At 42.4% G+C, this 26,854-nt stretch overlaps 1 protein-coding gene across 1 annotated transcript in view; it reads right to left on the bottom strand.

Moving 5' to 3' along the window:
* Positions 1-9,177: 9,177 nt before the first annotated feature.
* Positions 9,178-26,854, bottom strand: part of ZZEF1 (zinc finger ZZ-type and EF-hand domain containing 1) — a 54,844-nt gene continuing 37,167 nt past the window's right edge. Inside the window, exons 41-55 of the mRNA XM_033518841.1 lie at positions 25,906-26,080; positions 25,233-25,365; positions 24,025-24,221; positions 23,338-23,457; positions 22,270-22,458; positions 21,798-21,898; positions 21,160-21,295; positions 19,826-20,185; positions 17,835-17,978; positions 16,834-17,002; positions 14,914-15,012; positions 14,005-14,170; positions 13,193-13,343; positions 12,635-12,706; positions 9,178-12,176 (exon numbers count right to left, since the gene is read on the bottom strand). Coding sequence (XP_033374732.1) covers positions 12,102-12,176; positions 12,635-12,706; positions 13,193-13,343; positions 14,005-14,170; positions 14,914-15,012; positions 16,834-17,002; positions 17,835-17,978; positions 19,826-20,185; positions 21,160-21,295; positions 21,798-21,898; positions 22,270-22,458; positions 23,338-23,457; positions 24,025-24,221; positions 25,233-25,365; positions 25,906-26,080 — 2,287 coding nt within the window. The 3' untranslated portion in view covers positions 9,178-12,101. The remainder of the gene's footprint in view (positions 12,177-12,634; positions 12,707-13,192; positions 13,344-14,004; positions 14,171-14,913; positions 15,013-16,833; positions 17,003-17,834; positions 17,979-19,825; positions 20,186-21,159; positions 21,296-21,797; positions 21,899-22,269; positions 22,459-23,337; positions 23,458-24,024; positions 24,222-25,232; positions 25,366-25,905; positions 26,081-26,854) is intronic.

Raw genomic sequence — 26,854 nt, 5'->3', positions numbered from 1 at the left:
ATGCACCCCAAAGCCTTCAGAACCCACCCATCAGCTATAAATAAGCTGGAGCCCCTCAGCAAACTTTGGCTGACAAGTCATGAACAGAACAACAGGGAATTTACTAAATAAACTGCGCTGGGAGTAATTTCTCTTCATTAAAACACCCTCACACAGGCGATGCATCCCGACAAGGGGCTGGAGGCACCTCGGGGTGAGGTGCCTGGTGTTTTGCACCCTCCAAGTGCATGAAGAAATGCCAAAAACATGCAGGACCTCGATAAGGTCAGCGGGGAGGAAATGTAGCTGGAATCCTTGAGTTTCATAGGGGGCTGTGACAATAGGCTGGAGAGCTGCCAACTTTCCTTTCACGCACCGAGTGACAAGAGCGCCTGGAAACTTCAGGCTCTCTGCAAAGAGCTGGAAGAGAAAGAAATGTTGGAGGAGAGAGTTTTGGAATGTTTTGCTGAATTTCAGCTAGTTTTGCTGTAAGATGGTGAGAAAGGTCCCTTCCAGTGTGGCTAAGCTGGGGCAGCCTTTGCTCATCCCTAGCCCAGGATGGAGCAAAGGAAATAAATAGGAAATACAAGAGCAGAGGAAAAACACAATGTTTCTAAATAAATATTTAGGCTTTTCTGTAAACTCCTTGATGCAATTGCTTCCATTACATCACTTTTTGCATTTCAAAGTTGGGATTTTCAATGCAAATGCTGCTGAGCAGTCAAACTGGGCCTCTGGTGTGTTCCAGGGGATTGGAGGGGTAAGAGCACCCACCCTCTGCTCTGCTGGGATCTGCCACAGGTTTGGCACCTGGGGGAGTCCTCAGTCCAGCTGGAGGGGTGGATGGAGGTGAAAATCCTCAGAAGAATTTGCTCAAGGAGTTGTTCAGATGAAGCTATTTCTCATCCCTAGTGGGAATGGGGAGCTGTGAGGGCTGCAGAGGTGATCACACCACCCTGCTGGGGAAAAGCCAAGAGTCCTCATGCAGCAACAGAAAAGGGAGAAAAAGCAGCATTTTTGGGAGCTGAGCTCTGCAGTGGGTTTGTGCCCTAACTGGGGCTGCAGAGATCCAGCTTCAAAGCCTCAGTGAAGTGTTTGGGCCCTGGGGGGGATGCACAGGTCCCAAAATCCTCCCTGAGCTCCCTCACTGGGGGCTGGGGACCCTGTGTGTCCTTGATGGAGGGCAGAGCCAGGAATGGCCATGGGGACCAGCCCTCCCCACCGCTCCCACCAGGGTCAGGGACTCCTTCCCAGGGCAGCAAATAGAATCCCCAGCCAGAGCAATTGACATCTGCACAGCTCACCGGGCTTGCAAAGCGTTCAGGATTTGCATTTGATTAAAATTAAGTGTTAGGAAAATAAAGGCAGCCAGTTCTGACTGCAGCTGGGCCGGGGTGAGGTCTGGTAGTGGGACCTGTGTGAGGGGAAGAGCAGGGAGAGGGAGGACAAAACCCCCAGATTTGGTCCAAAAGGGGCTGGAGAAGGGCTGGGAGCTGGGGATGCTGAATGTGGCCAAAGCAAACGGCCCTGACACCTCACAGAGATAGTTGGGATTTGTCGCCTCCGCTCTGACACAGGATTTGTATATGGAAAAAACACGCCAGGAGCATGACAGCAGAGCTGCTCCATCTGGATAAATAGTTAACTGAGTAGTCAAAATAGCCAGTGCTATGAAACAGCTGCTGGGACAGGAGACAGCAGCAGAAGCGCTGCTGGAAAAACGGGATGGGAGGAAGGAAGTGATTGAGGGAGAGGATGTGCCAGAGGAGAACAGGGAACAGGCAGCACATGGAGCCCTGTGTGAGCCAAGACCCTCCAGCACTGCCAAGGCACAGCAGTGACCCCCAGCAGCCTCCCCCAGGCTTTGCTGAGCCTCTTCCCTGGAGCATCCCTAAGAACAGTGCTGAAGAGGTGTCCATTCTGTCCAGACACTGGTACCCAGCTCACACCAGGGACCAGGACAAGAGGGTGTCCCATGGCAGTCAAGGGGACAACAGAAAGCCTGGACCAGGGCTCCAGCAAGCCTGCTCACCTGGAGAGCTGGAAGCAGGAGATGCAGGGTGGGAGGTGATTCTGGACCTGCTGGAAACAGGGTGATCTCACACAAGAAACGCTGCACATCCCACCAAGGGCAGAGATGTGATTCCCCAGCTCTCCCCTGGCCTCATTAGCTGTGGTCATATTCCCAGCATTAATTACCTGAACCACTCCATCCCCTGCAGCGCTGGGAAAACACCTGGAGCGATTCACACACCTGGAGGGATGTGACAGGGAGAAAACACACCTGTGCTCAGCCAGCCAGGCATGGGTTTGCAATAGGAGGAGATTTTCTTTTCAAATGCTATTTGCATGATCTCAAGGTGTGACCTGCAGCACTCGTTTGTTAATGGTTGCTAATTGATTTACCCAGTCCCAGCAGATGCTCCGGGTGGGATTGAGCACGGCAATAGGAAGTGTTGCAGATGGCTCCAGTCCCCAGAACCAGGCGGTACAGGATGGATTAAAAAATTATTATAAGATTTATTAACCCTTTAAGAATTATTATTCTATGATACAGCTAGAGAAACAGGGACGAGAGCTCGCTCTGAAATTTCCAAGCTGGAAAAGCCCCAAAATGTCAATGTTCCCAGGAAAAATTAGAGAATAAAAACAGTTGTTCTTCTTTAGCCAAAACATCATATTTTTGCAAAGTCACTTTGTTTTCTTTGTGATTTGTCAAAGCTGGTAACAGAGTGCAAAATAAAACAAATTATTTCCAAACAAGAGTAACTTTACAATAAAAAAATGTAAATATTTGTACTAACGGAGTGAAAAGGGCTGCTCCAACATTTTCAAGATCTTCCCTAACCCCTACTTCCCCACCCAGCATGTTTTGCTTTAGTTTTTACAAGGAATCAACAGTTGGAGAGAGCTTTTGGATTTTCCAATGGAAAAGAGCTGGAGGGACACTCTTCCTACAAGTTCCGCCAATTAGCGCCTGGCTCCCCAGCCGGTGGCTGCTGTGAATTTTCCACTGCTGGAAATCTTAAATAACAGAAGTGGATGTTTTCCTCCAGGAGAAATGGGACCGTGCTCAGGGCAGCTGCTGCCACACACGGCTCCTGCACCCCCCGGGTTCCCGGAACATCCAGCTGCTCCTGACCCATTTCTCCTGAAAAAGCTCATTTTCCACCCAGCAGCAGCTCGGTTTTGTCTGCCCGTGGGATGATGAGCAGGGGGAGAGTCAGGACATCTCTGAAATCCTGCAGCTGTTCCCCTGCCCTTCTTGCCTGCAGATGTGCCTCTGCTCCAGATGTGCAGCATCACTGCAAACCGTGTCCACAGAGCTGGAACTGGGGACTTGACTCATGTTATATCTTGAATTTCAGGCGAGACCTGACAGCTGGAACACGGTGCCAGGGGTCAGAGAGTGCTTGGGGGCCAGTGAGGTGCAAGGCCTTAGTGGTGTTGCCAAACCCAGCCTTGTTTTATTAAAAGCATTAAAGAGCATTAAGTCATCTTTTTTTCCCCTTTTAAAACTGTAACCCACGCACCACGCACCAAATACATCCCATTAATCAGAAATACAATTTCCAACGCATTAAATATTTAGAAGCTATACCAAAGCAGCGGGACAATAAGGAGCAAAAACATGAAATAAAGAGATCTCATTTAATTATTTTGTTGCACAATAGTAGGGCCAAATCCTGGGAAGTGCTCCTTGCCCCATCCTTTCCACCAGCACCATGTGTCTGTGCCTGGCTGGAGCTGTGCATGCCGAGGTGCTGCTCTGCTCTTTGTCAGCATCACTGGGGTGCCAGGGGAAGCTCTGGGGTTCTGGCCAGGGGGGATTGAGCAGGGGGTGGCTTTTCTGTGCCTGGCTCCAGAGATTTCCCCGTGTCCCACTGATGTTGGTGCAGCTCTGAGCCGAGAGCACGACTCAGCCGTGCCGAGGAGCAGAGCAGGGAGGCAGAAAGAGGGGTGGTGTTGGTGGTGGGATCAAACCTCAGCTGCATCTGGAAGGGGAAGAAGTGAAACGTGGGAAGACAAAAGCAGGATTCCTGTGGTCAAGTCACCCCACAATAAACCCTCTTTGCTCACAGAATTGCTCTTGAAAGCCATCGCCATCCAAACCTGGTGCAGGAAAAACACCTTGCAAACGAAATTTCCCCTGGATAGTTTCCATCTCTGGGTGGTTTTTTTTTTTCTGGGAGCATGACAACCACAACTCATGAATGTGGAATATTTTCCTTTCTCAAGTGTCTCTAAAAGGCAGTGCAAACCCTTGGGAAGACTCCTGGTGCCAGGGAAAGCAGAGTCCTTCAGGGGAAAAACCTTTCTCCAGAAAGGTTTCCTTTCTCCTTCCTGCACACCATGCTGAACCCAGGGGCACTTCCAGCTGCCCAAGAGGACACATAAGGTTGATATCCCAAAAGCACTAATTTGGGAGAGCTCTGAGGAGAGAAGCATGCAATGAGAAAACCCCGTGATCTCCAGAATCTCTGCTGAGGGACCATGGGGACATCACCTTTCCTGACCCTTTCCAAGGAATCTGCTTCACCTGGGGACCTGGCTGCAAACAACACCATCCCCAGCCCTGCTCCACACTGTAATTTTAAGGGTAATAACCAGAAAACAAAGCCATGCCAAGGGGCTGAGCAGCTTGCTTTGAGCCCACTGCCTGCAGAAAACTCATCCCAGGGGAGAAAAGAGGTTCCTTAATCAGCAAGGGCGAGGAGGACACAGGACCAGGGCAGGGCTTTTCTCGGGATTTTTATTTAGGGGACAGAGAAATCTGAGCGCAACAGAAAGGAGCTGGAAAAACAAACAGGTGTGTCCGGCAGCAAAGGGGCCGTAGCTATAGCAATGGGACAGGCCCTGTTGACAAAAGGCTGCACAAAGGAACTTCTTGAGAGATTAAAAGTGGTTTATGAGCTGGCAGGGTTTCCCGGGAAGGCGCTGGGGCTGGATCTCAGCCGTGGAAGGCAATCCTTGAACAATCAGGACAGGTTACATGCACTGAGCATCCCCCAGGAGGCAGGGGGAGGTTTCTCAGATTTGTGCTTGTGCACGGAGCTGCTCCATCGCTCCTGGCTCTGCGGCAGGAACCCCAAAGGGATGGTTTATTATGGTTTGTTTTGGGCATCCCCCAGCTCTGCTGGGCAAATGCTGCTTTTCCTGCCTTACCCTCAGCCTGGGGCTGCTGCTCTCTGGCTTGCAGAGGTGTCCAAGCTCTGGCTGGGGAGTGCAGGTGCCCTGCAGGTGCTTGGGGTGGACATCACCCTCCAGCCTCCCTGCTCCCATCCCAGGCACCCGCAGTGGGAGAGGTGAAACGCTGCTGCTGGCTTGTACAAGAGCCCCAATGGCAGCACCTAAAGCAAAACCAAGAACAGCAGCAGGTCAACAACACCCATCACAGGGTGTCTGGGGGTGCAACACCCATCACAGGGTGTCTGGGGGTGCAACACCCATCACAGGGTGTCTGGGGGTGCAACGCCCCTAAAGAGCAGCGACCACTCAGCACGGCTGCCCTGAGCCTTCAGCACCCCACAAAGGGACACGAGAATAAAGCAGGAGAGCCAACCCCAAGGATCTGCAGAGATCTTTCTTGTGCCCTTCTAACACAGGTTTTGGCTGTGAGGAAGAGTAATTCCTACAGTGTGTGCAAGCACAAGCAAAGGGGACAGGCACAGGGCATCAGGCCACGCTCCTCATCTGTGGATATCCCCCTCAATTCTCTTCTGGGTTAATTAAAGACAAGCTATTACTGCCCAGCAGCAGCTCTGGGTGCAGAAGTGAGGAGAGGCTTGCTTTACTGTCAGAGAGGTAAATAAAGCAATTATTTCTAGGGTTGCCTTCCTTGAGCTAAGGAAAAGGCAGGAGCCAGGGCAGGGAGCTCTGAGCACCCTCCCAGATCCCATCACCTCCGAGGAGGCTGAGCCATCTCCTGCAGAAAAATAAGGTGGCAAAAGATCAGACACATCACGGTGGATTTTCAAACTGGCAATTGAGTGGGGGGAAAAAATGATGTCATTAAAAATCCAGTAGTGTATCCAATAGTGACCCCACAGAGGATGAAATGTTCTTTTTAAATATTAACAGTCACAGCAGGAAGGAACGAAACCAAAAACCAAAACAAGCAAACAAACAACCTCCGCTTCATTCCCCCTCCAAGAGAAAAACATTGGTGGGGAGAAAAGAGCCCAAACTGCTGCTCAGAGGAATAAAAACCCCAAAGTGTGAGTGGGGAGGTTTTTGGGAAACCATTGACATTTCTGATGAATGAGCTTTCTGTGGGTGGTTGATGTAGAGGAGAAGAGTAAGAAACGCAGACATGATTTATTCTCAGGCAAAATGATGAGACTAAAGGTCTCCTGACTCAACACTTCTCCTGACTCAAGAATTCATCTTTTTGTTTTCTGCCTTTGCAGATTCTGCTGGATGTGAGGGAAAGCCACTCGATTTGCGCACTTCCCATCAACAGCACGGTCTGTTTAGGCTCCAAGGCAACAAACCCAATTTAAAGCCTACCTTTAAAAGCTGAGCTAGATGTGCTTAAGATTACACCTTAATTCCATATTTAACTTGATCCAAGATAAGCACAGTGATGAACTGAAGCCCCAGTAAATGTCTACCTACGTACGCACATCGAAGTCTTATCAAAGATGATTTATTGGAGAGGGAAATCTGCACAGGATGCTTTTGCTGATTAGAAAGTATAAAATCCTAAGGGGAAGCATTTCCTGTGATTCCTCAGGTGCTTTGTTGGTTCTTAGAAATGTTATGTGCTTGAGGAAGTTAAAACCTTTGTGTGTCTGAAAGGCAGCGAGGTGAGAGCAGAGGCCCAGCCCACAGCACAAAGGTGTGTAAAAATCAGAGAATCATGGAAATAGAATTGGAAAGAACCTTAAAGCCCATCCCATTCCACCCCTGCCATGGCAGGGACACCTTCCACTACCCCAGGTTGCTCCAAGCCCTGCCCAACCTGGCCCTGGACACTTCCAGGGATCCAGGGGACAGCTGTGTCAGCCTAAGGGGAATGAATATACAGAGCTAAAAAGAATTTAGTGTGGCCTTACCAACACCTACTGGATGTGATGATCCAGCTGTGAGGAGATGCCAACAAAGTGTTTTGGAAAAAAGCCTCTAAGAGAAGCTACCACTGACAAACATTTGCAGGCACTTCACATTTCCTCAGGTTTCATAAAACTGACTTTTTCCATGCAACACAAGTTTAAATATTTGTTATTTGCACTGCAAATATTAAGGAAAAAACTCCAAAATGCAATAAGATTTATGCAGTAAGATTATGGAAAATCAGACAGTTAAGTGGGGAATGGAAAGAAGAAACCAGCAGAAGAAAAATTCATTGCCATTGTCAGCAAAGGATTAGTAGGGAAAGCTCCCCAGCCAACTGCTCAGCACTTGTGAGGAAAGACCCCATCCTTGACACACACCAGTTATCACTTCTCCCCCTCTTCCCATGCTCCCTAAATCCAAACATTGATTCTTTTTTTTATTCAAGGAATGGGAATTTCTAAATCCTAAGTACCACTACAAAACTGCTCAAGGTTTCCATCTATTTATCAGGAATGCTTGTGGGTGCTTCCAGTTGGAGGAAAAAAGAGTTTGGGGTGTTGTTTTTTTCCCCAAGTGTTTATTCCTGCATACCCACATATGAGGCTCACTGCAGTCTGGGCTGGAGCTGGGTACCAGCTTTTTATTATTTGTTCTTTCTTAGGTAAAAATCAGGAAAGATTTTAGTGCAGAATAGACCTGATTAAATAGACCTGACCGTCATGGAAAGAATGAGCTTTAATCTCACTTCCTTCACCTCTTACTTATTCCCAGTGCATTTCTCTTTATTCACTTGAATCAGGGTTGACTACTTTGCTTTAAATGCAGAGGTGAGGTGGGCCAGACTTCAGTTTCCCCTACAAAACCCAGTACAGTTCCTGTTTTTCCAGGCCATGTTACCAATAGAAATTCTTTGTTCCAGTTATTATCCAGCCTGACCTCCTGGTCCAGTGCTGAAAACCAACCTTTTTACATATACTAAAGTATTTTCCAACATTCTAGAGCTTTCCCTAAAGGCCAGCTCAATCTTTTTCAAGGCTCCCACGGTTGTGGTTTTGTCCCCTGGAAAAAGGAACGATGTCTCCCCAGCAGACCCAACACAATTCACTTCAGGGGGATTCACCACTGAAAAGGGGAAGGACTAAATCAGATTATTGGGCCTTTTTCTGCCCCAGGGTGCTCAGATTTTATAGCAGGGTATTCCAGAGAGCTGCAGAGAGGTTTAAAATGGTATAAACATGCAGGTGTTGCCATCATGTTGGTGAAGGTACAAAACCCACTGGACACAGACCTGAGCTGGGCTGTGAAAACACAGGGATTGGGCTGGTTCTGTTTCAAACACAGCTCAGCCTTCTCCTAAAAGCAGATTTTTTAAAAGTCACCCACCTCTAAGCTAACTTGCAGTCTACTTTTGATTTCTTGGAATAAAAACAGTCTTGACCTGAGAAAGCAGATCCACAGTACTGTGGCTGTGCCTCTGTTAATTCCAAAGCCTGGCACCACGCTACATTTCACACAATTACACTGAATTTTTTCAGCTTTATCAGCTGAAACCTCAAACCTCAGGGAACAGTCCTCGCTCTCCCACACCCTCACAATCCAATTGTTTATTTGTGTTTAATAAAATTACCTAATTAGACCGTTCTCCAAGGAAACAACTGGCAGCTTTAGGCAAATACAGGAAGACTTCGACACAGCCCAAGGCAAACAACCTTTAAACCTGCTGGACCAGGTAGGTACAAGCACCTCTGCTGATAAACATCACTAATTAGAATTAACACCCACTAATACAAATCCCAGCTTCACAGGAGACATCTGGGGCCTCCAGGTGTGTTTCAGGTCTCAGAGTAAATAGATACATGCACTAAAAACAGTGAATATCAACAGGAAAACTGAATTTTTAGGGTAAGGCCACTGGAATGTAAAGAGCAGGGCTGGAATTTAAGAGATGACTCCAGAAGTCTGGAGTTCCTGCATAGCTCAATGTAATATCAGATATTTACCAACCACATGAGGACAAGCAGGTTTGCTCACAGGCATGGAAAATGAGGATTCCAAGAAAAACCCTGGATCTCACTACAAACTCCAGCATTAACATTCAGTGAGGAGAGGAGAAAAACAAACAGAAAACCAGACACCATGTTGTACTTTTTTTTGATTTTATAGAATTTTTACAATATATTTCTCTTCATTTGCATATTTTACCCACATCTGTAGCTTTCTTTTTACATGTTGAACTGAACTGGAATAAATCTAAAGGTCTGATATATCTTAAACAACTGATAAAAATTGCAAAGTAGTAAACCCGTAAGAAAAGAAATTATAAAACTCTCGTTTTTAAGTGTTTAATGAAAGCAAGTTAAATGTATCATTAGGAACAATATGGTTTGTTTTAAATACATCATAGGTGATTCAGGCAGGACAACTTTTTTAGTTCTTCTTATATTAGGCACATTTTTTTTTCAGCATACCTGTTTTCCAGACAGTTTTATACAATTCAATAGCATCATTCACATCCACTTGGAACTTCTGCATAATTTTCAAAATGTGATTGATCATGAATATTCATTATTGGTATTCTATTCCTCTTTCTTTAGAGCTACCAGAAGAAAAAAAAAATAATCAGTGTTTTTTGTCTGTTAAAAAATCCATAATTAATGATTTGAGTTATAAGGCAGCAACAGATTCAGTGTCAACTCAGGTCACAGTCCTTCAGTTCCATCTAGTGGGTAGAAATTATATTTAGTGGACACTGTTCCTAGACAGTTCCTTCAGGGCAAGAGGACTGACTCACGAGGCCAGTCACTGCTGGTAGAGTAAGTTGAGTGGTAATGCCTAGCAAGGAATTCTGGCCACTCCTGTGTCATCCTTGCAGCCTCATGTCTTCATCCAGAAAGCAAAAGGACAGTCCAACAGAAAAAAAAAAAAAAAAGTGGCTATGACAGAGCTGTGGCAGCTTCTATGAATGGTTTATTTACAGTCTTCATCCCTGATGTGAAAAAAAGAAAAACCTTCTTTGACTGAACAGGCAGAGCCACAGCTCAGCACAGCAGCCATTGCATATCCATGATTCCTCAGCTGTGGATGCCCAGTGAATAGAAGTCCTACTGCTCCAGAGAAGCAATTTCCAAGTGCTCACCTGCCCCATCCACAAAACTCCCTAACATCAGCTTAGGAACATCTCCTTTTGGTGGAGCAACTCCCCGTGCCCAGAATCTGTGCAGACAATTCCAAGGTGTGAAGCAGTTGTTTCCCCAGGATCTCTGACAGCCCAGCAGGGAGGCTGCAAACTCAAACACCGTGGGAACAGAATGATCTGTGCATTAAAGGTACACCACAATCCTGGTAATTCCCTTCCCATATTGAGCTCTTTAGGGAAATCAGCTCAGGGTGCTCAAGGAGGGCTTTCAGAGCAGCATCTCTCTGCTCCCTTTCAGTCTTTCACAAACACTACAACACTTTTCCTGAATCCTGGCATTCTCATTTGCTAAGAGAGCCACTCCATTCCTGAAGGCCATGGCTTCTTGGTCTTCAGTTTTAATTATTTCAGGCAGAATAATCACATTCAGCAATCACTGTGCACTCACTTGGCTGAACAGAAGTCAAAACAAAACTCTACAGCACTAGATTAAAAAAAAAAATCCAAGGGATGCATTCCTGCATGTTTCCCTCTCAGAGGGAGATTGGGCCACCCTAAAACTCCAGTCCCAGCTGATAAGACCATCAGTTCAGAGGACATTCCCCAAAGCAGGGCTCCTGTGCTCTGGTATTTTGGGCACCACTCAAATTTTGGACAAGCAGGGTCAATAAATACATTTCCTTCTGACAGAGCCACTGCTTTACACAACTTGCATTCAGTTACTGATAGAGCTTTTGGCTGCCTTTTTTTTCCATACTCCAGTGTTGGGGTGAAGAAGAAAATAATTAGCATTAAAAGTAATCTCAATTTATATTTGACAATGCCAGCTCTACAAACTGTGCAGTGATACACAAAATACACCCCAAATCTTTCTGTGTTCTTTTTAACTCTTTGGAAAGGGAATAACCAATGTTGCTGTGCAGGAAGAAAGATGATTTATTTCAGCATAGAAGGTCTGCAATTCATTCCATATTCACTAAGAGAAATGTGGTTATTGCTCTGTAAGATAAGAGTGGATTGATCATTAACCCCACCCTGAGTGCTGGGAGTCCACGTTCCCAACATTGCCAAGGACCTCCACTAATATCAAAATAACTGAAGGAAGAAAAGCCTCGTAATTTCTTGTAAAGATGTGATTTTTGAGAAACATCTAAGTTCTTCAGGTCTTCATATCACCACTGCCTTGTGACTGAAGGCCAGCCTTTGCTCTCTGCACTACAGTAATGGGCTACTTGGAATAATGCATTGGAGATAAAGCAAGGTAAGAACAGGTGATCCAAATGAATGAATCAAAGAACAGGAGAAACATAAAGCTCTTGTGAAACTGGAATCCTTCAACTGCTTTGCAAATCACCCACAATTTCTTTTACAACCTGTAGTTTGGGAAGAATTGAAATCCTTTTCCTTGGGAAGTAGCCTCCAAAGCAAAAATGACAGGATTCAAGCGTGGACCATTGGTGCAGCAGCCAGCAGATTCTGGTTTGCCTGTACAACAGATGCTGCTGATGGCATCACCCCGAGTTCAGCAGCATTTTCTGAAGCTGACACCTTTCATGGATCAAGTTTCCTCAGGAGCAGATGATACAAACGTGGGGCATTCCATTCTCATACTTCAGCTACCTTCTTTCCTTTACTTCCTCTGAATAAAAAACAATATTGTTCTGTTTACTCTAACATGCTACAATATGTGCATACATAACTGTAGGCGACGCATGAGTTACTTCAAGATGTGCTTTTTCATTGAAGTGAGCTGTTACTTTTACAAATTCTACATCAAGGTGGAAGGAAGGAAGGAAGGAAGGAAGGAAGGCTGCAGAGTGCTCATACACTGAAGCTGAAGGAACTTCTCCTGAATGGAGTTAAGATGTTTGTTCCAATGTCCTATGGACAAACTACTCTATCCCATGCACTCAGGCCTGAGCCAGTATTAAACATTCCAGAAACTTGTTGATTTGTTTGGATAGTTAATGGCAAGGCTGATAGCAGCAATGTTTTTCAGGGCCTAGAAGAGAAAAGAAAAAGTGAAGTCACACCAAAAATTCTCCTCAAGCCCAAAGTGTAAAGAAATGGTATGAAACTAAACAGAAGTAGAAACCTGGAATTGTGGAATGGTTTGGGTTGAGAGGGAACTCAAAGATCATTTCATTCCACTCCCTGCCATGGACAGGGACACCTTCTACCAAAGCACATTGCTCCAAGCCCCATCCAACCTGGCCTTGGACACTTCCAGGGACAGGGCAGCCAGTGCCAGGGCCTCCCCACCCTCATGGGAAGAATTTCTTCCCAATATCCTAGAAAAGCATTTGTGCATAGTTCACTCACAACTTTCAGAGGCCTGTCAAGGTACTGTAATGACCACATTCATCTCTCTTTTATAAACTCCACTGGGTAATGAGAAACCATTCAGTGTCTGCCACAAAGAGCCCAGAGCCCCCCAGCCCTGGGGCTGTGCAATCCTACCTGTGCTGTGCAGCGATGAAGATGATCTTCAGTATTTAAGGCAAGCAAATACTCCTGTAGAGATCCAAGCTCCTGCAGCCAGAAAACATGCAATGAACACCAATGTTTCTACCAAAGGTGGTATTCTACTAATTCACTTTAAAATGCTGATCATTAGAGCAGTTCCCAAGAACTAAAGGTGTGAGAAGTGCAGACTCTCCCAGACTGAAGCAGTTTGTGATCACAGAAATGAGCTCATGACACTGCTCATATTTAAAGTTCAAAACCAACTCAGTGAAAGCCACATGCAAATACCTTTAAATTAATTATTAAACCAGAATTCCTCTCAGAATAAACAGTGGCTTTAAGGCCTCAATAGTCAGGACTATTACTTAAAGTCCAGTTATGGATAAGGTAACAGAATTCCCCTCTTATTAGAATTTGCTGCCACACTCCATAAGTGATAGTCGTTAATATTTCTGTAGCTCTGAAGGATAAAGGAAAACTGCATTTAGTGTAACACTGAATTCTCTGTCATTCCCAGAGGAAAGGAGGGATAGAAACACAGGAAGGGCTTACAGTAACTCTGTTTTCTGTCACAAAGAAGAGCTCTGCCAGTGCACGATGAAGAGGAAGGAGAATACCAGGCTTGGCTGTGTCGTGACATGAATTGTTTTCCATGTGGGTGAAAAGCTGCCAAAGTGGCTTCAATAAGGTGAGGTCACAGTCCCTGAAAAAAAAGTAATTTATATGAAATCATGATGTAATAGTGAGTAACCACCATGCCCATTTCTGGGAATGGGGAGGTGGGGGGAAACCAAAACCCAATCAAATATAAGAGAACAAAGCCATACATTTGTGACAGTTAAAAATAAAAAATAATCACTTTTCCAAATGCTCTTACATCTAGAAATACTCATGCCATACATACATAAGCTTAAGGACAAGTATCCCTTCTAAAACTCAATTACAGGCTTAGTGGTACAACTGAAAATACTAATTTAAAAGCTATTTACTTCACAGAGAATCAGACCATCACTTCACCAGGTTATTACTTCATCCTTACCTTAATTCTGCAGTATAACTAATACAATGAGAATAAATTTCTAGAAAATTAATTGAAATCTACCTTTGTCCTGTTTTCTGATGATTTTTTTCTCCTTTACAATGACATTTGAATTAATTAGACTTCTTTAAAGGCCAGGAAAGAAAAGAGAGTAAAACATTCCTGCTATCAAAGCACTGTAAATTACATCTGACAGGCAAATTAAGAATAGCTGCTTCAAATCACAAGGGATTTTTGGGATTTTTTTTGCTTCAAAATAATATCATTTTAATGCCTTTTTGTCCCCTTGGCCTTTGCCATTGGTGCAGGATGTGGAGCCACTCACCCCTGGCTGCTGCACTGCACAATTTTCAGGAGCAGGTGGATGGCCTTCAGCCTCTGGTGACCTGTCTGGCGACATGCCACCCCCACCTGCCACTCCCAGATTTTGGCCAGTGGAAGGTGAGGAATTACTCTTTCCTCAGACAGCATCTGCTTTAGAATTTCAAACCCTGGGAAAAAAAAAAAATAAATAAAATTCAAATAGTTGTTCAGTGTTGTAGGGACATATTCTGTTAATATATTCAGTTTGCTCCATGCACCAAGTATTGAATTAAAATAGTAAACAAAAATCTGGGATAACTCTAGATTACATCCTGATATGGCAAATCTTTTCTGGGGAAAAACTTACATAAAAACTGGAAAGAATCATATCCAAAATTAAATTTTTGCCCAAATAAGGCAAAAAAACCACGGGCCCTTCCTATTATATGACATGCAGTAGAGTTCTGCTGATAGCAAATTATTCACCAGCCTCAATTTCATTAAAAATATTTAAACTCTAAAATAAACTAACAAAACCTCTTATGCTAAAAAATAGACCCAGAACCATCTTATTTTAATGGATAACCACTTTTGAAAAATGCAATTACCATTATTTCTGTTTCCAATTACGGCATCCTGGAGTGTTTACTAAATACTCTGTGTAATTACTATGATATAATGAGATTTTGGATGCAAATTACATTACTATAATTGTTATCTCCAAGTTTCTGTGAAGATGTTTGTGTTTCTACCCCAAAGTCACAGGAAGTAAGAGACATCAGTTGAGTTTCAACTTTAACAACTGATCATGTTATTTCTAAGAAACTGAATGCAAATTCTAAGTCAAGGAGAAGGGATAACCACAAGTCTCTCAAAAATCAGCAAAATCACTAAAAAAGGCCCTTTTCAATACATTCTGAACATCTCTTACCTGTCTGAAACCTTCCCAGATGACCTGCTGTCACTGTAAACTTATAACCCCACTCAGTGTTGCTCATGTCAGAAGTAAATCTGTAGTAGAGCGTGTCTCCTATGTGTAGGGAAGGAATAAAGCCCACATTATTATCCTCTGAGTTAGTTTTGCCATCTCAAATGTAATTTAAATGAAAACTCTGAAATTACTTAATTCTAGATGTCTTCATTCAAGAAAGGTGGTCTTTTATTTTTTGGTAACCATGAAATGCAAAGAACAGGTGACAAAGAGGAGGCTGAAGCAAAACCCACAAAGATCCTCTGTCTAAAGATACTGGATAGGAGGGATAATGTCTTTTATATTTTTGACAGCTAAACAGAGGAAATTAAAGAAACTCCATATTCTGCACATGTAACTTCACTTTTCCAATGGTGTTACTGGATCAGTTATGATTTATGAAACAAGAACCCCTACACAGGCAGCCAAGTTCTTTACAACAACACATGAATTCATTGCACAAAAGGTTTAAAGCATTTGAAAGCATAATTTTTACAGATCAGAAAATTAAATGGAAAAAAACATTCAAAAGGTTTTTGCCATTGCAGCATCTTGAGACACATTCAGAGATAAATCCTGGTAGTTGGATGTAACACTACACAAAACATCTTCTTACCTGCTGTGCTCTATAACACTAGAGCTGTTAAAACTTTAAATATCTTTCCCATGAAAAAGCCTGTCACCCTGGGACAAGCAGGTTGGATTTCACTGGGAAGCAGAATTTTCAAAGTTTAATGAACAAGAAAAATTTTGAATTCTTTTTTAGGGTTTATAAGGGAATATTTATAAAAGAATTTCTCTTTTTAGCATGAAATGGAGACAGTGTTCTCTCCTACTCATAGGAGAAAGCCCTTCAATCAAATGAAAAGCCCAGAAGCCTTTAAATGTCTGGTTTCAGCTAAAACCTGTTTGAATCAAGAGCCTTAATCCAGACAGCCTTGGTTGGAAATAAACTTCTGCAAGGTGAAACTCGAATTTCACAGCCAAGGCTGCTCTAAACAATGGGCTTCAAAGTTCAGCTCCTTGGCAAACCTCAGCAACTATCAGGGAGGAGAAAGAAGGCAGATAGAAGTTCACAAAAATCTTGACTATTTCTACAGAACAGACATCTGCTTTTAAATAGCACCTTGTAACCCAAAACCAGCACCTTGTAACCCAAAACCAGCACCTTGTAACCCAAAACCAGCACCTTGTAACCCAAACTGGTTTGCTAAGAAAGTTCCTAAATCTCTTTACAGGTACTGACAGTCCTTGAAGTCAAGAGCTTCCTGCAGCACCCCAATGCTCAGTGGTTAAAACAGTTTAACATCTGAAGCAGGGGACTGTGCAGTCCTTGTGCTCCCTGGCATTTGCTCCTCACTGTGCTCTCACAAATGTGCTCACAGAACCCAGAGTGCAGCTGGCAGTCAAACCCTGGGTTTTTTCCAGCTGTTCTTTGTGGCACCAGCTGGAGCCAAGGTGCTGGCACTGGCTCTCTTTGCTCAGAGCAGCAGCAGAGCAGAGACAGAGATAAGCATATTTATTTTTTTTTTCTTTAAATAAAAAAATGTGCTTCCTGTGGAAAGTAAGACAAGGCATAAACAATGTAAGTGAATATCGTGCAGAACAAGGACTGTGTTGGAACAGGATCAAGATCAAATTTGTTTCCAGTAGCTGAGTGCATGCTTTGACTGAGGAGTGGAAAGAAAAGGTCACAGCACAACAGATAAGCCACTTTTCAGAAACAAATGCATGAGCAGCACGTCAGAGCAAACAGAGTGGAACAAGGAAAGGATTGGCTTTTTTTCTGCACATCTCAGGAACATCCACATTTAACTCATCAGGAGTTTCTCTCAGGAGTCCCAGCAATATCCTGTATAACCTGAATCAGTGCATATTCACCTGGAAGCTCAAAGTCAGTCCATTTCTGTGGAGAGCCACTGAAGCTGTGCCGGTCCTGCTGGAAATCGCTGCTGCTGGACATGAGCAGCTCATCACAGCCCTCCTCTGTGTTACACTGAGAGTCAAACTTGATGGAGAGGTAGATAGCACCAGGAATGTGAACTTTATCCTGAGAAATAAACACAGCAGCTTTGTGTCCTGTCACTTGTACTGCCCAGAACCCACTCCACTTTCACCATACAAGCAAGGGAGATACAAAAAAATCTTACAGCATCTGTGCGAGTAAAAAACTCTTTGATATTTTCACCCAGAGCTAATTTACCAAATGTAAGGCATGGCCTATTGTTCACATTAGCTGTTAAGCATGTCAAATGAATTGCCAGCAATGCTTTCCTTTTTCAAAAGCAGTAATTGTTGCTGATATTGATCTCACTGCCAGAACCTAAGGGGTTATATGCATTTTGAAAATAAAAATCAGAAGAGTAAGAGCAGCAGGGAAATTAAAAATCCCAAGGCTGCCCTGAGGCAATAATTACTTACCAAACTATATCAGAATAATGCTTTCAAACAGTATCAAGAGAAGAAAATCAGAAACTGTTTGTGTCAGAGAAGGGGTATAAAATGAGAAATACAAGAAAAAAGACACCACTCCTACTTTCATCTAACAGCACAAGGGAGTAACACGCCAACTGAAACAAATCTTTGGAAGGAAGGGTAGAAATATTTGATCATTAAGGCCTTGAAACCATTTAAAAATATGATCTGCTTCAAATACATGCACAGTAAAATCACATAAGTTATGCACTTTTCATATGACTGAATTAGAATTACATTAAAGTGCCTGACTGAACACATTTCTTTGCAGGGCAAGACTGAACATACACAAGCACTTCAAGCACAGAAGTCCCAGAGATACCCACATGGAACTTTAAGAGGCTTCTGCTCCAACCCCTGTGTGATTTCAAGTTCAAGTCATGCACTGGAATCCACGGGTGCCTTACCTCAAAGTTGGTGTTGTTGTTGTAAGGATGCTGAGATTCCCGCACCTGCACTGCCATCCCTGGCTCCTCCATGAACTGACAGGCTGTCAGGGCCATGGTCCCCAGCATGCTCTCCTTGCAGCCATGCAGCACTTTCTGGAGAATCTGGGGAGGAGAAACATCATATAAATACAATTTACTGTCAAAAGAACATTTACAGCTGTAGGTGCTGATGGCTGACATGAGTCATGTCCACCATGCAGTATTTTGGAAGAGGGAATCAAGGTACCAGCAAGAAATAAGATAAATTCACAAATGATGCTTACAAATGTCATCTCCATAAGCACAAGAGACTTATTCTGTCCTCTGTTCTAGATCTTTCATTCTTTATTTGATAAAAGCATGATATTGGCTATGTCTCTTCACACAACTGCTAGAATCAAGGCTAATCCGTAAAGTAATTGACAGGAAACTAAAGCTGTATTCAAGTGAGATAAATAACTTTGTTAATATACTAAACAGGCACCCTTACCTTCTATACCTACAGGTTTTGATTTGAATAGCTCACATATTTCAGCTTTCAAAAAAAAAAAAATAATGTACAACTCTGTGCATAAAAAGAAATTATAATGATGGCTGAAGTTTTGAAAGCAGCAGATGCTGTGTGTTTACAACTACCCAAAAATGTCCTTTAATCTGTCAGGACACACAAAATATAATTCAGAACCACCTGATTCTCCCTTTTTATTATTTTTATAATATTGCATAAAAGCTCTGAATCAGGAATTCTGTTACTTGAGGACCTTTCAGGCCATCAGAGCAACTCATTGCATGTCTTCACCTGCCATCTCCTAACTCCTCCTAAAAAATGTCATACACCAGCCCAGGCCAGCAGGTTCATCTCCAAACCAGCCAAAAACTGACTTCTTGGGAAAAGGAGTTTAAAAAACAAAGGCAGCATGTAGCAGTTCCCTGAATGCACTCTTTGCCTTGCACTTGCATAACAGCCTAAAACAAAGGCTAGGCTTCTGCATTTAATGTGCCTTAATAGATTTTATTCGATCAGTTCATCCTGCCCTTTTCTGAACCCATAAAAACACCCTGGGGCAACAATTTCCATGACTTACTGTGTCAAGAACCTGTTCTTTTGGTTTGTTTTGGACCTGCCACTTATTACCTTAATCTGACACTCCTTTGTTTTTTTACTGGGAGGGCCAGTGAATAATACTTGCTCTTAACTTTTGCATGCTATTTACTGCTTTAAATCTACAGAGAAAGAGGAACAGACTTTTCCATTACTCCTTCAATGCCCCACAGGAGAAAGATCCAGAATGAAGAAAAACAGTTGGTTCCTCATACTGAAGTTATTCCATGGCTGTAATAATCCCTGCCATTCTTCTCTTCCACTTGTACTGCATCTTAATTTTTTACTGAGATGAGGGAGTCACTGCAGTCCAAAAGAGTGCATAGTATTGGTTCAGTGACATATCAATGTCTTCTGCTTTATTTTTCATTCCCTCTTTGAAGAGTCCCAGCACTTGATTTGCTTTGACTGCTTTGAGCTGATGCTTTCATTACAACATTCTACTGTAATTCCAAGATCACTTCCACCAGCAGCTCATCAGTGGAGTAGCAGGTATTACAACATACACATTGAAATCTAAGAAAAAGATTTTAGAAATCTAAGAAAAGCTTTTAAAAGGCACTGCCTGGATAACCAATTTCTCTAGATTACCATCTAGATTGTCTATTTTCAAACTAGACTGCCTATTTCACCAATTTCTCTTTCATAACTGAAAGAGTTCTCTCTACACAGCTAGTTTTTCCAGTTTCTGTTAACAAGATCAGCACATCAAGACATTGACAGATTCCAATCGTTTTTTTTCAGAACTAATTTAAATTTTGGAGTTTCAATTTAGTTGAAAAAAGGAACTGCAAGTATTTTTGTCAGTCAGAGTCTCATGGCATGTAGGCACAGGTTCTGTTGACATGTCTGAGTGAAATCCACTTACTTTTTCCCATAACTGCTTCTCCTCTAGCTGCATCAGCATGTCCAGGATGTATGTCATATGGGCTGGCCCACTGAGATCTAGGATTTCCTCATTTATTGCCACATCATCAGGCCACTCAGCTAACAAGGAAGCCAGCACATGCCTGGCATACAGAACTGCAATTGCCTCATTCACACGATACAGGTAGTCCCTCACAGCCTTTTTACTCCTGGAGTCCAGCTCCTTGTGCAGGAGAATGGAACTCTTGGTGCGTCGCTGCTTGGCATAGCTGAGCTGCAGGTCACTCTCTGTGTTGGTGATGAGTTTCTGAGCAACAGGATTGGTTTCTTCTGTTGCTTTATCACAGAGCACAGGCTTTGACTGCAAGAAAAAAAAGGCAAGTCTGAAAACATTTACTTGTTTGAAAGCATTGCTTATGTGAGCGATCCCACTTTCTGACCAGTCAACAAATGAATTTGCAAAAAAAACCCCACAAAAGTGGGATCACTCACACAGCTACAGATTTCCTGAGAAACACTGTTTGTGTCTACACACCTCATTATACATTTGTGGAAACAGCACTTAGAATTCTAGCCAGAAGTGTTAACTGAAGCTCACCTACACAGGTAAAGCTACCAACTGCCCCGAAATGAAGCAAGTTGGGAGGGGCTTTTGGAGATCGCTTGGTCCAAATTTGGTTAAGGTTGAGAGAACTTCAAAATCAGAGCTTTGTCCAGTTCAGTTTAGACAATTTCCAGGTGTGGATATTTCACAGCCTCTGTATAAGCTGTTGAAAGGCCTATTTTTTTCTTATAATTATGTGAAACTGCTTCAGGAAGCTCCTTTCCTTTTGCTGTGCAACTGATAAACAGCTGTGCTGGTGACACCACATGGGCAGCAGTGAGCCCTCAAAATAAAGCAGAGCTGTGGGTCCCTGCTATTGAATGCAAAACCTACAGCTTGTGAGTGTAGTGTCTGCTTTACAGGATAAATTCATTGCTTCCTTGTTCTGCTGAATTCACTGTAAGATAACAATGATATGCTAAAACAGTAGCATGGCATAGGCTTACAGCAATGAGATAAAATCTCTCTTGTGTAAGGGGAGGAAATTACAGCCTGCAATCACAATTTGTTCTCCTGACCTGGGAATCAAATTCTTTCACTTCCTTAAGGAAGGAATAACAAGGAAGAAATACTTGCTTCTTGTACCTGTTCATTTATTTTGACATAAAACACTGATAACAGATTATTTCCGATTTAAAAAAAATTCTCAGGTTTGAAGTTACTAAACAGAAGCTACTGAATGCCAAAACTCATTCTTTTCCAATTACTCCTGTTTGTAGAGGTGTCCATACCAAACAGGGTAAGATGATCATATCTGTATCCACTGCCTTGGAACTCTGCTCCTCCAGCCTCAAGCGTTTGCTGGGCTGCCACTTCTGAGCCAGCGTCCGGATCCTCTCATCTGTTGTGATTACATCCCCATCAAACCTTCACAGAGGCAAAAGAAAATCAAAAATACACAAATGTGTTTCCAAAGTAAGGCAAACTCTATTAGGGCAATTAAATGTCAATTAAATCTTCCCACCTTCTGTTTTGGAAAGATTAAGCTCTGCCTATTTTTATCATGTTAGCTGTCCCCCTGTTCTAACAAGCCAAAGGATTTAAATGTTATAAAATCACTCATTTCTGTGAGAACATGGTGTGTCTGTGAGATGCTTTGTGTACCAGAAGCCACATGTGAGCTCTTGACTCTTCCTCAGTTCACAGAATTCAGAGCCATAGTGGATCTTCATAGAGAAGAGCATGTGATATGTTTGAGACGATGGTGACTTGCTTCCATAAATACAACTTAGCAGGAGTTTATTTCCTTACTTCTTCACACATGAAAACCAAATCTTATCCTTGGAAGAATTTCTATTCAGCACTGAGAGGATTTTAGATTTTCACCCACCACTGTTTCTCTGCTGGACCCAGGCTTGCTTTCACCTACCTCTTTTGAACTTCCAGGAAAAAAGAATCCGTTCTTTTCATCTGCAGCTCGTACATGGCTCGAAGAATGTGGAGAGGTGCATTAAGAGCATCGTGTGTCATCTGAGCAAGGAGCAAAAAGAAATGAAAAATACCCCAAAAACACATTAGAGGGGGAAAAGAAAGATTGAGTTTCTTTAAGGATGAGCTAGGCATTATTTTCCACTTTGTGGGTAGAGAATTAATGAACTTTATTATCTGAATTTAATAATCTGGATTAATAATAATGAAAAGCAATTTAGCAAAGCACTGTATAATGATTTTGTAGTATTCATTACTGTAGTTCTATTTTATTTTCTTTGAAGAATGATGCATTGAAATCAAAGACCCATGCTCTATAAATTTAGAGGAAAAACAACCACATGAATTACCAAATGTTTTATGCAACTAGCAAATGCACATTTACCCAAAAGGAGGTAAACTAATTTAAATACCAAGAAACATATTTTGGTGGCTTCATCCAGGCCCTCCAGAGGATCAAGTTTGTTCTGCTCTGAGTCAACAGGACCAACAACAGGCTGCTCCACATCTTGATCTTGTTCCCTGTCTTCCAGTTCAGTATCCTCCTGTTCAGCCAGGGAACTGATATCTTGCTTTGAGGAATACAGCATTATTGACAAAATCTGCACAGAGAAAAGGTAGCATATGGTGTGACAGCTGTAGGTATTATTAGTTTGGTTGCAAGCAGCATCTTAGAGGAGCATTATCAGACCTGGACATGCTATTTTACAAAGAAGCACACCTAAAAAATAAAAAAAACAACCCCAAAACACAAAACAAAACCATTTCCCATTTCACTAATGAGTTACACCTTCCATGCTGCTGCAAAGACAACTTGAGTTATTAGCTGAAAGTGCAAAGAAAGTTGAGAAAGTAATTAACCATTTCAATACATCAAAGATTTGAAGATTTCAAGACAAAACCAGAGCAAAGGTGGCTATCACCAAAATGCCAGTGATGCCCCTACACACCCTTCTCCTTTGAAAACATACCTCTGGCTTCATCATAGTCCTAAAAATGAATTAACACAACTCCTGCCTAAGATAAAACATAACTAACAGTAGAACCACACTCATCTTTCAGCAATTAACAACCACTGTGAAAGAATATGCCCATGTGTGCATTGATCTCCCCACCTGCACTGCAGCAAAACCTTGTGCAAGTCATGCTTTTCTTAGAGATTTTCTAAACTGAAGAACTGAATTTTCAAGAACAGTCTAAATAAAATCCATAAAACAATCTGAGTAGGTGAGAAATGTCTCATCCTGCAAATTTTTTTCCAAATAAAATCAGATTAGTGAAAATCAGCTCCTGTTTTAAAGAATTTAGTCTATTATCCACACGATTATGATGGGCAGAAGGAGTGAGATTTAGGGATACAGTTGAACAGTTTTTTAGGGACTAATTAGAGATAATCCTGAGTCCCCAGGAGGGCAGTGTACTGCCATAACTTTTCATGCCACTGTGTGAAGCTTGACTTTACAAAATATCACTTTTCTTACCTCCAAGTCTCGGAGAAGCCAAGTCTTACTGAAGCCTGTTCCTTTGCTACACTTCTTCACCAGAAGTTTGAGTAAACCAGACTGAAGAAAGGCAGACTGGATCTCCTTAAAGCCATGAATCTGCACACATAGACACACACAAATAAATAACTAAAAAAGGAAGAATGCATCACAATGCTTGTGAGGCCTCGTCACAAAGCCTCGGGTGAATTTCCTGCCCAGATGAACAACACTGGGAATCTTTTCCTTTCATTTCCCTAAAATAAAAATCCCCACTTAAAATCCCTTAAGGTATCATCTATGATGTGCACAGAGCACAGAGTAGTAACTGAGTATCTGTTTTGATCTGACAGTCAAAAAAAGAGAATAACATTTCCTCTTCAAATACTTCAGGACTGAGAAAAGTCCATAAAACCCATAAAAATATCCATAAAATGTTATCACTAGGAATTCCTTCCTTAGCTCTCCTGAATGGCTGGCCCCCACAGAGGAGAAGAAAAGCAACTTCCAGCTCAGACTCAGAAAAGCCATTTAAAGGCCAGCAGCATTTTCCAGGCATAAAGGGATCCAGCTGTGACAGAAATGCCCTTGTGGTAATTCCCCAGTGTGCTCAGTCAATGCCCAGGTTCCTGTAGCACAGGGTAGAAGATGAATTTTTATTTGTCTATCATATTCTGAGTCAGGTACCTTCAGAGTTCTGTAAAGCCCCTTTAGAGCAAGTGACAAGACCCAAGTTGTTTCCACTGCCTCAGCATAGGTGCTGTCCATGCTGGTCTGCAGGAGGTGGCTGGAGATGAGGACAAAGTGCTGCAGGTACTGCCTCAGCTGGGCCTGGCAATCACTGCCTTCTTGCTCACATTTCTGAATCAACTGATAGTCTTTCACTACAAGAGAGAAAAAACACAACTCACTTGCTTCAGGTTAAAAATTCACTTAATTTAGTTAAAAGTACTTCGTATTGAATGACGTTGTTGTCATCTCTTAGTAGATGTGAGTAGGCTGAGACATGAGAAATCCTTATATCAATTATGTTCTAATAAAGATCTTATAGAAAAATTATCACAGATTCCCTGAACAGTCAAGAAAGTATTTAATTTTTCAGTGCAAGTTAAAAATCCCCAGGTCACTTCTGCTAACAGCACATATTTGCACATTAAAGGTACAGCACACAAAGTGGCACATGTTGTATTGTACAATTAAAATGGGGAAAAATCTGACCTGCAATTGATATGATGAAATAAATATTGCTGATCTTACTGTTAAAAATGTCAACAGTTAAACAAAAAGGAAAGCTTTTATATTCAAATCTTCCTTCAATATCAAAAAGTGGTTTAGTTTGTTGATTTTTCCAAATGTCTTTTATACAACTTCAGTAGTCAAATCTTAGGACAACCTTTGCTTTATTAAGTTCACAATATTAGGTCATACAAAGAGAAAAGTCCTTGCTCCTAAAAACCCAGCTGATTTGTTATATATTAAATGTTTCACTTGGCCTCAAATTTTAGGGATATCCAAACTGTTTTTAAGTTAGCATTAAGCACAGGTTTGTAAAGGAGAAGACACAAGCACTACACAAATCTTGAAACAGAAACAACTGCTTCATCAAAAGCCTATTTCTGAGACTTCTCAATTACCAGAATGGTCTCAAAAGTTTTCTAAATCCTTTTCTGAATGAAGAGAATTGAAATAATTGCTGCAGAAGCTTCACAATTTGGCAGTGACCTGCAAGCAGAATTTGGTAACCTATGAACAGAAAGTCAGGCAACCAACTAATAATGGAATTCAAACCCTGCAGACCTGCACAGTGGTCTAGGTAACATTTGCTTTTGGGTATCTGTAACCAACTGTAAGGAGATACTTTGTGATTCTCTGATAAAACAAAAATGTTACAGAACCTGTTTTTCTCTTTCTGGTTTTGATGTCTACAACCACTGCCCTGTTTTTCTCAGTGAAGTGCTTCAGGATGATCACATTATGAGGCTCGTTAGCATTGTCCATGTACACAGAACGAGTGCCCATGCACAGCACCTGAAACAGCAGCAGAACTTCAGTTAGCATCTGGAATACTTATTCACAAATACACAGCCATGTCTTATTTACATTTACATATGTTACATTTGCTTATTCTTGCTGTTGTATTTTTTAGCTGAACCACTGCTTGATGCCTGGTATTTGCTGATCTCTAGAAAATGGAAGTTTGAGTCTGTAAAGGAAATGTCTACACCAACCAACTTAATATTACATAGGCAATGTATGAGTTATGAACATCAAGATGGAGAATGGATTGGTTTTCTTGTACAAAAATCCTTTTAGATACTGAAACAAACGAAGCTGGTTTGCTTGTAGCAGTTATAAGTAACATCCAAAGAAATGCCAGGCAAAACCAGCCCATTATTCTTCATTAGATCAGTGTTAATTGTGCACAAGTGGAAAGATGTGAACTCTGACACACAGAGAGGTTTTGAGAGTTTCTAAAGGTTGCTCCCTGATGGAATCTGTAGAATTTAGAAAGAGATACCTAAAAGCTCTAACCAATCTTGTTTCCTTTAGGACCAACAGGCCACTTACCTCAGGAAAGCCAACCAGCACCAACAAAGTGAAGATGTTGGTGTGCTTTAGCTGGAAGGGCAGCTGCTTGATGCAGTGGTCAGTGAAAGCTGCAATCACATGGTGCCACTGTGCAGAGGAGTTCAGGGACCGCAGGATGTCTGCCATGGAGCTCGCCCAGTCCAGACCTACACGACTGCAAAGCAAGAGCAGGCTGCATTAGGAAGGCTGATTGCAGACTCATCTGAAGCTATTCTTCCTCAAAACAGCTTATCACTGGTAATCTGTCACAGCTGCAGCTTTCAAATTATTACAGAACTGTTTTTCCAAATACTTGAAGCTTTCGTGCCAGCTGACACATGAATTCTGCTTTGCTTTCCATAGAGCATAAATACTGTTCTGTTTTCTGAGAGGGTCTACAGTCTCAAATCAAAGTTTGTCTGAATATTGCCACTGTTAACGCTGAATTTTAGTTGAGAACTCAGAAGTTTCTGTTTGCATGGCAGCAAGAGGTTTATTTCCCATGTATGTGACCACCAGCTCACTCTGTGGATCACACAAATAACCTGCAGGGACTCTTACACTAAAGTTAGTTTTTGAGAAAATCCTTTCCCTCAGCTTATGCTCTGGATATTCTGCTTTGAAATTTCATAATCTTTTCTATTTGTTTATGAACCCTCCCTGTAAAACACAGCTACAATAAAAAATAAGTCACATTTAACAGGCATGACATTAACCTCAGAATGCTTGAGAGCTTTCTCAGGATCTTCAGTATTTGTCCCTCAATGCTCTTTCCAGTAAAATTTTACTATAAAAAACCTCTCTACCAAATACTCTTACATAGAAGGGCCACATCCAGAACTCAGCACTGATGATAGTTATGTGACACACCCTCCTCCTTCCCCAAGTTACACAAGAGATTTCTAACAATGTGAGAGAATTAATGTCAAACAAAAAATAAAGGACTGTA

The sequence above is a fragment of the Parus major genome, chromosome 19, assembly GCF_001522545.3.
Source record: "Parus major isolate Abel chromosome 19, Parus_major1.1, whole genome shotgun sequence".
In the NCBI taxonomy this organism is placed as follows: domain Eukaryota; kingdom Metazoa; phylum Chordata; class Aves; order Passeriformes; family Paridae; genus Parus; species Parus major.
Note: the sequence above shows the minus strand (reverse complement) of the source record. Positions and strands in the feature narration are given on the sequence as shown.